Source organism: Salvelinus sp. IW2-2015, unplaced genomic scaffold (assembly GCF_002910315.2).
Source record: "Salvelinus sp. IW2-2015 unplaced genomic scaffold, ASM291031v2 Un_scaffold1464, whole genome shotgun sequence".
In the NCBI taxonomy this organism is placed as follows: domain Eukaryota; kingdom Metazoa; phylum Chordata; class Actinopteri; order Salmoniformes; family Salmonidae; genus Salvelinus; species Salvelinus sp. IW2-2015.
Genome location: NW_019942925.1, coordinates 295,923 through 307,400, shown reverse-complemented (window position 1 = coordinate 307,400; position 11,478 = coordinate 295,923). Strand labels below are relative to the sequence as shown.

The 11,478-nt window shown below is 45.7% G+C and overlaps 1 protein-coding gene and 1 long non-coding RNA gene across 2 annotated transcripts in view; both read left to right on the top strand.

Annotated features, from left to right (window-relative positions):
• Positions 1–6,010, top strand: part of mtg1 (mitochondrial ribosome-associated GTPase 1) — a 17,266-nt gene extending 11,256 nt beyond the window's left edge. The window contains exons 6-11 of the mRNA XM_070439183.1: positions 3,215–3,305; positions 3,420–3,481; positions 3,579–3,675; positions 4,940–5,021; positions 5,245–5,357; positions 5,576–6,010. Of these exons, the coding sequence (XP_070295284.1) occupies positions 3,215–3,305; positions 3,420–3,481; positions 3,579–3,675; positions 4,940–5,021; positions 5,245–5,357; positions 5,576–5,673 (543 nt within the window). The 3' untranslated portion in view covers positions 5,674–6,010. The remainder of the gene's footprint in view (positions 1–3,214; positions 3,306–3,419; positions 3,482–3,578; positions 3,676–4,939; positions 5,022–5,244; positions 5,358–5,575) is intronic.
• LOC139024402 (uncharacterized) lies at positions 7–1,297 on the top strand. Its single transcript, XR_011475695.1, has 2 exons — positions 7–725; positions 826–1,297. It is a non-coding gene; the product is annotated as an uncharacterized lncRNA (long non-coding RNA).
• Positions 6,011–11,478: the final 5,468 nt, after the last annotated feature.

Sequence of the window (11,478 nt, the reverse complement as noted above, 5' to 3'; positions counted from 1 at the left end):
CGCAATGAAAGCAGTTGTGCTGATTATAGACACTTAATAGCGCCTTTTTAAGTTTCAAAAGATTGCGACCACCCCGCCCTTTGCCTCACAATGGTCTGATCCACTGCCAGTTCTTTAGCTGGCAAGGTAAATCGCGCCATAGCAATGTTTACATTTTTATGTTGGCAGGGTTCACACACTAGCTGAATTTGCAGAGCTAGCGCGCAAACTAAAGCAAACATTAACTAGCAAGCTAGCTAGTACCTATTCCATTAATGTGGCGTCGTCAAAGATGGAATCTTTGCTATCGTCAGTTTATTCCAAGATCAGCATGCAGCTGTAGTGCTTCAAAGTCYCTGTGATAAGGTTAGCGATAAACTGAAGTCCAAACTGAACAGAAYTACACTCTCTTATACCATTGTCTTAAATATATTTAATGGTCTCGTTGCAAAAGCTAAGTTGTCGCTAGTGAACTTTTTAAAATTTATTTTATTTCACCTTTTTTTTTTAAGATTATAGCAAACACCACAGAAACGGAATTGGTGCTCGCTAGCTTTACAAATTCAGCTATTGTTGGAAGCCAGCCAATATGAAACAAACTATATTAAAATTAGAAAAGGTTGTAGCATATGTTGTGTAAATGTGTGTGTGTGCAGCTAGACCGGCCAGCCAGCCAGGTAGAAAAATGGCAGAAAAAAAGTAAAAAGACGGACATCAGAGTATTTTTCAGTACACCAAAACGCAAAGTAAGAACTCTAGTAGCCTAATATCTCAAAGACGAGTTGATAAAATGTTCATAAGAAAGAAGTGAAATGCTAATGGAATGTTTCACAATGATGTCATTAGGCAGAGCAGGCAACAAATGGCACACAGACAGCAGAGCTGGGGACAGATAGGCAGGGACAGACTGGCAGAGACAGGGAGTCTCAGGTAAGTTTGTTGAGTCTTTGTTTGGCAACATTATGAAAGGTTCTCAATTTTTTTTACTTGTAAAATAGGGACATAATTGGAAAATGCCATGGATACCCCCGCTCTCAACTTAAACTGATGACTAAACTAAGATTTGTTTATGGCAATGGTATTGCTGTTGTGATTAATTGTGTAGTTTTGGGTACCGGTAGTTAGGAGTACGGCAAACACCTTATTTCTTTTCTAGGAGACAGACTGAGTCAGTGAGGGTGGTGAAAGGGAAAGAGCCAGGGAGAGAGACTTCAGAGAACAATGTCACAGCCACGGCAGGACCAGGTGTCACCCTTGTTGCCAGCAGCACCAGTATAGGGGACAGTGGCACAGCATTGTCCAGTTACCTCAGTGATGGCACAAAACCATATCAGCCACACCCACAATTTTTGAACCGCAAACTCTTGCCAACAGAGTGTTGACATTTCAAGAGGCCCCAAAGCACAGAATGAAATTCTGAACATCATGGCCAATACAATCATTCGAGGCATTGCAGCTGAGATTAGGTCTCTTCCGATTGTACAATTTTCATTAATTGTTGATGGTACTCAAGATGTCTCTGGTGCTGAACAGGAGAGTGTCTTTTTGCATTATGTTGACCATGACCTTGTCCCTCACGAGGAGTTTATTGGGCTATACAGGGTGTCGGAGACAACAGGCGAGGGCATTGCGAAAGTGGCAACTGAAGTGTTGTTGAGGCTCAATTTGCCCATGTCTGGCTTACGTGGGCAGAGTTACGATGGTGCCTCAAACATGGCAGGAAAATACACAGGTGCACAGGCAATTGTGAGAAAGCAGCAGCCATTAGCCCTCTATGTCCATTGTGGAGCACACTGTGTAAATCTGATTACACAGGCTTGCTGCTCAGCCTCCCCACTGATCCGGGATTCCCTTTCTTGGGTCCATCAGTTAGGTGTCCTCTATGGCCAGTCAGGAAAGTTTAAGAGCATGTTTGAATCAATTGCCACGTCCAAAGAAACACATCTGCCCACCCGGAAACCCCTATGTCCAACAAGGTGGACTGTGCGGAATACTGCTATTAGAGCTGTGCTAGGGCAGTATGAGCGGGTACTAAGCAGCCTAGAGGAGAGTAGTTTTTAGTACATGACAGTACACTTACAAATTATTTATTTCATGTTATTTTATTTAAAATTGCATACTTTGTGCGACATACTTGTCCATAGCTGCTGTTTGAAGAGTTGAGACACTGACTGAAGGATATTTTGTTTGATTTATTTGGGTTTTTCATTGAAGTAGTTATTTTGCTTTTAGAACTGTACTTATTTTAAGCTTTTTGTTCTTGTAAAGATATTGTAGTAGACTCAGGCCAGTGCTACATTTAATAACTATATAAATGTATCAGAAAAAGTCAAATTAAAAGGTCAATTCAATACGGAGACTAACTTTGTGATGGTTCTCAATGGAGACTCTTTTAGATGAGATCATACCATGTTCATTGTATTTATGAAAACTACACCCATACAGTGTACAGTACCATTGCTACCTACTGGCCTTTCTTGATATTGCTAGTTGTAAGTACGAATACCTGCATACATACTGGACTGGTAAGGAGCACTGCTATAACTATTATTAGTAGTAGTATTATAATGATTTAAACATTTGAACAAGTTGGTTAAACCCTTCAGTTAACTACTGTACCTATCAATTATTCAGTTGTAGGAATTATGGTTCCTCAATATACATTTAACATATTACAACGTAGGCTATGTGTTACAGCACTACTTTTGGTGTCCCCCTCAGGAATTGCTCTTGAGAAAATGTAATGTAATTGTCCCCTCCAAGGTTGATATCAGATTTTCGCCCCTGCTTGTAGCGTCAGCTGTGTTCTTTGTCAGTTGCCCTGTCTAATTGTGTCCTTATTTTGTCTGTCTTGTTTTTATATATTTTTATGCATTTTCCTGTAGCACTTTGTTTTTCAATGAAAAGCGCATTAAATTCAATTTATAATTATGATTTACAAATTCACTTCAATCAGTAATTGGAAGATAGGCTGTTACAGCACCCTGTGTGTCATGGCTGAGGATGATGTAATCACTACGTTACAGTTCTGACCTGCGTCTGACCAGGAAGTTTGTTGTGTTCCACGTCATTCATTTGTCCTTTTGATCTTGTTGTGACTCATTTTATTTTTGGTGTTTTTAGTTGCCGTCGTCGAGGATTGTATGGTGAATAGAGGGGGGGTAAACGACGCTCTTTTATGTGGCCTGAATGCGGTTACGGTCATATTATGTGGTCATGTTTATTCAATGTTCAGAACACCAACTTCTGTCTGATGGTGATTGGGGTGCCCAACGTTGGGAAGTCATCGCTCATCAATGCTCTGAGGAGAACCAACCTCAAGAAAGGTACAACTTAACGTTACAATGAGATGTTGGGATTAGGAGAATTCCTTGTGGTCTGGATAGCATTTCATTGAACCCTTGTTGAAGTAATGATGATCCATCTTTTTCTACCTGTAGGTCGGGGGTCAAAAGTAGGAGGGGAACCAGGCATTACCAAAGCAGTGTTGACTAGAATACAGGTGAGTGACGGTTTCACCTGTCTGCGCTCCTGTCACTTGTCTGTTTTTTGTGTATATTCTGTACTTACTCAATGTGTTTGTGTGTTCCTCTTGTGAGGTGTGTGAGAGACCCATCATCCATCTTCTAGATACGCCTGGTGTCCTTCCTCCGAAGATACAGAGTCTGGAGACAGGCATGAAGCTAGCCCTATGTGGTGAGTGCAGACTAGGTCTGGCCATTGATGTATAGCCTCTTTCCATGACATAGACTCACCAGGTGAAAGCATGATCCCTTATTGATGTCAGTTGTTAAATACACTTAAATCAGTGTAGATGAAAGGGAAGAGGCGGGTTAAAGAAGGATTTTTTAAGCCTTGAGACAATTGAGACAAATTGTGTATGTGTGACATTCAGAAGATGAATGGGCAAGACAAAAGATTTAAGTGCCTTTGAACAGGGTATGGTAGTAGTTGCCAGGTGCACCAATTTGAGTGTGTCAAGAACTGCAATGCTCCTGGGTTTTTCATGCCCAACAGTTTACTGTGTGTATCAAGAATGGTCCACCACCCAAAGGACATCTAGCCAACTTGACACAACTGTGCATTGGAGTCAACTTAGGCCAGCATCCCTGTGGAACACTTTTGACACCTTGTAGAGTCCATGTCCCGGCAAATTGAGTCTGTTCTGAGGGCAAAAGTGGGTGCAACTCAATATTAGGAAGGTGTTCTATTACATATATGGTTCTTGACCCACCTGGTCTCTGTATTCCATGGTACTACAGTGCCACCTAGTGGAATCTAATATGTTGTTTATTTTATTTATTAATTTTCTCCCCAATTTCGTGGTATCCAATTGTCTCATCGCTGCAACTCCCGTACGGACTCGGGAGAGGCGAAGGTTGAGAGCCATGCGTCCTCCGAAACACAACCCAACCAAGCCGCACTGCTTCTTGACACAATGCCCACTTAACCAGGAAGCCATCCGCACCAATGTGTTGGGGGAAACACCGTACACCTGGCGGTAGTGTCAGCGTGCACTGTGCCCGGCCCGCCACAGGAGTCGCTATTGCGCAATGGGACAAGGACATCCCTGCCGGCCAAACCCTCCCCTAACCCGGACGATGCTGGGCCAATTGTGCGCCGCCCCATGGGGCTCCTGGTTGCGGCCGGCTGTGACAGAGCCAGGACTCAAACCCAGAATTTCTAGCGGCACAGCTAGCGATGCAGTGCCTTAGACCACTGCGTCACTCGGGAGGCCATTGGAATCTAATATAACAACAGCCAAGCTCTGATGGGCCTCTCACACTGTATGGATAAATATGAACTTTCCAATGCTCTCAATCATATAACAATCGAAGCATGTGTGAATTATATTGGCAGCCCTTTGACACAGTGACTCCACATCAAGCCATGTGATTATCAGCAGGACATGCAGTATGGCCGTTGTAATGATGACTCCCTCCTCTGCTGTTACTGTCAGGAACCATCCTGGACCATCTAGTAGGAGAAGACATCATGGCAGACTACCTACTGTTCTCTCTCAATAGACTGGAGAAGTACAGGTACAGGCAGCTTTCCTGCCTCTGTAACATAACATGGCCATTTTTATAATTTTACACTATTGTTTGCACAAAGCATTGATTCCAATATTGTATATTGCAGCGACATTGAATCCATTGAGTTACTCAACAGTGATTTGAATGTCGCTCTGTTTGGTAACCTTGGGAGTTGAGTGTTTCTCTGTGTCTAGTTACATGAAGTGTGTGTGTGTGTGTCTGTGTGTAGTTACGTGGAGAGGTATGATCTCAGGGAGCCTAGTGATGACATCCAGCAGGTGTTGAAACGTATCGCTGTCAAACTGGGAAAGACTCAACGAGTTAAAGCCATCACTGGAGTGGGTAAGAGTAAATCATATCATACTAAATGTATAGTAAAACTGTGTATTTACATAGTAAATTGTATTTACATATAACAATTTACATAGTAATTGCAGAGTAATAGTACAGTTCTTACAACTATTAAAGGGTCAAGTTTTAGCATCGAGACAAATCTTTAGCATCGAGACAAAGGCTTTTGTTAGCTAATGGTGTATGTACTTAATCTCTGTGTTCCCTAGGTAACATCACCCTCACCGTGCCTAACTACACAGCAGCAGCATATGATTTCATCAGAGCGTTCAGGAAGGGAGAGCTGGGACTGGTCATGCTGGACTGACCACTACCACACCACAGACTGACTACAACACAGACTGATCACGACCACAACACAGATGATTGGTCTGGCAGACACACACCGTACTCACAGACTCAGGAGTCTGGTCTCTCACCATAGACCTCTACCTGACAGAGACCTTGTTGGAAACTGAAGAGTGCATCCTCTCTACAGTAGACTGGTTTCTAGTCTCTGCATTCTAGTCTCTCCTCTCTAGTCTCAACCAACACAGAGCAGCTGATCAGTAAGAATGCCGACACTGTTGTTTGTACATAATCTGTTTATGTACCTGTTAGTGTAAATGCACACAGTCATAATAAAATGTATTTTATGTACAGTATCTTGATTGCACAAGAGTTTTAAATGGGATTGTACAGTAACGGGCGAGGGGAAAGTGCTTTGGGTAGCGGGTTAGGGATAGGGGGTTGATTTGGGATTGGGTGTGGCAGTTTGTAGCATTCGATTCATAGATGGGGTCGATTACATTTCAATTCATTTGACTCATTGCTTTTGTCATTAACATTTTAGAAATAATTGTGTAGCTAGCAGTCGTCACTCATTCATAGGAACAGTACAACTATTGCTGACAGTCATGGAAAGTCAGTGTCTAAGAACTTAGACGTGTTAATTAGCCTGCAGGGGCATTGTCATAAATGTTTACCAATAAAAGCCACATATTTAAGTGTATACAGTTCACAATGTATGCTAGCGATCCATTTGATATATGACTCTGTCTGCAAATGAAAATATAGCTTAGGTGTATGAGAGAGATTCGTAGTTAGTGAAAGTAACTGTTCAATGAAAATCCCATTTTTAAAAGCTCATTCTGTACACTCTAAATAATGATGTTGACTCACCAAAAACCCCACTTCAAACTTGTATCTGAAACAGACGGTTTCAAAAATGCTTGCTATTTCCTGATATTATGTGACCTCACATACTTTGGCAAGACGTCTGTTTGGCTTATTGGCTGAGCTAGAAAATCAGATGTTTACTTGTAATTAATATTTATAATAACCAGGACAAGCAGGGGTACACAGAAAAACTGCTTTTTAACATACTTAAATACCTATTTCACTCGTATTGTAATTCATTATTAGGTAATATTTCATTAAAATCTGGAACACTGGACAGCTAATGAGACTAAGTGAGATTTTTCTCACAAATCATGTGATGCTGACTTGTCAATGCTCCTTTTTAACAATACATTTTAGTTCCCACCAATGTCTGGCCATCCTGAATTCTGTCCCCGGCGCTAAAATAGCTTTGCCTCCCCAGGGCAGGATAGCAGACCTGTAGAACGAGCCACAAGGCCCCTCTTGTCACATCTACTCCAGCTCCTCCCCTCTGGCATTCCATGTCGACGGTATACTAACCACCGGACCTGGGATCCATCATTACGCACACCTGGCATCAATCATTCCGCGCACCTGCACGTCATCATGAGGCACACCTGGACTCCATTTTACCTCACTTATTACCTCCCCATTATCTGGCACTCCCTTAGGTTCCCCAGTCAGTATTGTTTCTGTGTTTATGCTAAGACGCTACTGTTCTGTTTTCTCGTTTGTTGTTTTATTAAATGTTTCACCTACACCTGCTTCTCGACTCACAGCGTGTTCGTTACAGAATACTGACTCAAACAATGGAACAAAATATCTCCCTGACGGTCGTCGAGCAGGAATACCTTCTACGTGAACACCATAACCAGCTGGCACAACTGGGGACGGCTATGGGAGAGGTTCTTCGCAGTGGGCAACGTTTCAAACATACCCGGGTAGCGTTGCCGTCAACTAGCGGAGGATACTCTACAACCAGTCGACCCAGCGAGCCAGCACAGCAGCTCATACAGCAACACGCTCAGGTCAGCGATGCCCGTTTGTCCCTCCTGGATAATGCCGTGGCTTCCTACTTCAGTGCTCCCTGTATACGCACTAGAGGGGAGCTCCCACCACCGAGAGGTCCAAGGTTGCCATGGTTATTTCTCTGCTGACTGGGCGGGTGTTGGAGTGGGCCACGGCCATCTAGGAGAGAGAAGAGGAGGAGCTAGATTCATATGAGGGGTTCATGGCTCTGTTTTAAATGTTTCTTCGATCATCCCCCAGATGGCAGAGGTGGGTGAGCGTTTACTCCAATTACGGCAGCGGGTCCACGAGCCGGCGCTTCGTACGCTATTCAGAAGAGGTCTGTGCGAGGAGGTCCAGATGGAACTGGCCTGTCGAGACGACAAGCTCTCCTTGCACGCACTCATTGCAATGGCCATCCGTCAGGATAACCTACTTCGGGAGCGTTGGTACTCTCATCTCTTTCCTTAAGGGTGGTCCCTGTAGGTTGGTGTGGAGCCCAGCAGCCGACGAGGCCTTCTGTTTACTCAAGGGACGTTTCACCTCCGCCCCATTGCTCAAACACCCAGATCCCACGATATCCTTTGTGGTGGAGGTGGACGCTTCAGAGTTGGGCGTTCTGGTGGCAGTTCTGTCTCGACGACAGAGTAATCCTCCGACCGTGGCCCCCAATTCACATCACGGGTACGGAGAGCCTTTATGGATAATCTTGGGATCATTGTCAGCCTCACTTCCGGGTACTGGCCTCAGTCCAACGGCAGATGGAGAGGATGAACCAGGAGCTGGGGAGGTTCCTAAGAGTCACTGTCAGGACCGGCAAGGAGAGTGGGCTCGATTCCTTCCATGGGCAGAGTATGGCCAGAACTTGCTACGTCACGCCTCCACTGGGTTGAGTCCCTACCAGTGTGTTCTGGGTTTTCAGCCGGCCCTGGCTCCGTGGACCCCGGGTTAGACCGAATCTTCTGCGGTTGATGAGACTCCAGCTCGCCGTCCACCATCAAAAGGAGCAGACAGACTGATACCGCAGTACGACCCCTGTTTTCCACCCCGGGGATCGTGTCTGGCTTTCTACCAGGAACATCCCACTCTGCCTGCCCTGAGGCCGTTCAAGGTCCTCCGGAGGGTCAACGAGGTGACGTATAGATTACAGCTTCCCAGTGACTACCATATCTCACCTTCTTTTCATGTCTCCCTTCTCAGGCCGGTGGTTCCTGGTCCCCTAGCTGATGCTGTCCCCCACGACACCCCTCCACCCCCCCTGGACATCAAGGGGAGTCCGGCCTATGCCATCAGATCCCGACTGGACTCCTGACGTCGTGGGGGTCGGCTCCAGTACCTGGTGGACTGGGAGGTGTATTGCCCAGAGGACCTGTGTTGGGTTCCGGTGGAGGACATTCTGGATCCCAACATCATCCGTGATTTCCACCTTCACAGCCTGGACCGGCCCGCTCCTCATCCTCGGGGTCATCCCTCTGGTTGGCGTCGTCCTGCGGCTGGTGCCGCGCATCAGAGGGGCGGTACTGTCACGTCTACTCCCGCTCCTCCCCTCTGGCGTTCGATGTCGCCGGTATACTAACCACCAGTCCTAGGATCCATCATTACGCACACCTGCACACCTGTCATCATGAGGCACACCTGGACACCATTACCTACCCTATATCTGGCACTCCCTTAGGTTCCTTCCCCAGTCAGTATTGATCCTGTGTTTATGCATAGAACCTACTGTTATGTTGTCTCATTCCATGTTTGTTGTTTTATTAAACGTTTCACCTGCTTCTCGACTCACAGCGTCTTCATTACACCTCTACATGTATGCTGATTTATTTAGCCTTATTAATCCATAAATAGTATAACTAATTTACTAATCAAACAATATATTGTCTAAGAAGTAAACATATCTGAGGAATATCGTGTCGAAGATGATGACCGAGTAAATGTTGGTTCTGATTGGATCAAATCAAAGTTTATTTGTCACGTGCGCCGAATACAACAGGTCTAGACCTTACAGTGAAATGCTTACTTACAGGCTCTAACCAATAGTGCAAATAAGGTATTAGGTGAACAATCGGTAGGTAAATAAATGATTTAAAAGACAGGCTATGTACAGTAGCGAGGCTATAAAAGTAGCGAGGCTACATACAGACACCAGTTAGTCAGGCTGATTGAGGTAGTATGTACATGTAGATATGGTTAAAGTGACTGCATATATGATAAACAGAGTAGCCGCAGTGTAAAAAGAGGGGTGGGGTTTGGGGGGGGCACACAATGCAAATAGTCCGGGTAGCCATTTGATTACCTGTTCAGGAGTCTTATGGCTTGGGGGTGAAAACTGTTGAGAAGCCTTTTTGTCTTAGACTTGGCACTCCGGTACCGCTTGCCATGCGGTAGTAGAGAGAACAGTCTATGACTGGGGTGGCTGGGGTCTTTGACAATTTTTGGTGTAGAGGTCCTGGATGGCAGGCAGCTTAGCCCCAGTGGTGTACTGGGCCATACGCACTACCCTCTGTAGTGCCTTGCGGTCAAAGGCCGAGCAATTGCCATACCAGGCAGTGTTGCAACCGGTCAGGATGCTCTCGATGTTGCAGCTGTAGAACCTTTTGAGGATCTCAGGACCATGACAAATCTTTTTAGTTTCCTGAGGGGGAATAGGCTTTGTCGTGCCCTTTTCACGACTGTCTTGGTGTGTTTGGACCATTCTAGTTTGTTGTTGATGTAGACACCAAGGAACTTGAAGCTCTCAACCTGCTCCACTACGGCGCCGTCGATGAGAATGGGGGCGTGCTCAGTCCTCCTTTTCCTGTAGTCCACAATCATCTCCTTAGTCTTGGTTACGTTGAGGGATAGGTTGTTATTCTGGCACCACCCGGCCAGGTCTCTGACCTCCTCTCTATTGGCTGTCTCGTCGTTGTCGGTGATCAGGCCTACCACTGTTGTGTCGTCTGCAAACCTAATGATGGTGTTGGAGTCGTGCCTGGCCATGCAGTTGTGGGTGAACAGGAAGTACAGGAGGGGACTAAGCACGCACCCCTGGGGAGCTCCAGTGTTGAGGATCAGTGTGGCAGATGTGTTGCTACCTACCCTCACCACCTGGGGGTAGCCCGTCAGGAAGTCCAGGATCCAGTTGCAGAGGGAGGTGTTTAGTCCCAGGATCCTTAGCTTAGTGATGAGCTCTGAGGATACTATGGTGTTGAACACTGAGCTGTAGTCAATGAATAGCATTCTCACATAAGTGTTCCTTTTGTCCAGGTGGGAATGGGTGGTGTGGAGTGCAATAGAGATTGCATCATCTGTGGATCTGTTTGGGAGGTATGCAAATTGGAGTGGATCTAGTGTTTCTGGGATAATGGTGTTAATGTGAGCCATTACCAGCCTTTCAAAGCACTTCATGGCTACGGACGTGAGTGCTACGGGTCTGTAGTCATTTAGGCAGGTTGCCTTTGTGTTCTTGGGCACAGGGACTATGGTGGTCTGCTTGAAACATGTTGGTATTACAGACTCAATCAGGGACATGTTGAAAATGCCAGTTGCCAGTTGGTCAGCACATGCCCGGAGCACACGTCCTGGTAATCCGTCTGGCCCCGCAGCCTTGTGTATGTTGACCTGTTTAAAGGTCTTACTCACATCGGCTACGAAGAGCGTGATCACACAGTCGTCTGGAACAGCTGATGGTCTCATGCATGCCTCAGTGTTGCTTGCCTCGAAGCGAGCATAGAAGTGATTTAGCTCGTCTGGTAGGCTCGTGTTACTGGGCAGCTCGCGGCTGTGCTTCCCTTTGTAGTCTGTAATAGTTTGCAAGCCCTGCCACATAAGACGAGCATCGGAGCCGGTGTAGTATGATTCAATCTTAGCCCTGTATTGACGCTTTGCCTGTTTGATGGTTCGTCGCAGGGCATAGCAGGATTTCTTGTAAGCTTCCGGGTTAGAGTCCCGCACCTTGAGAGCGGCAGCTCTACCCTTTAGATCA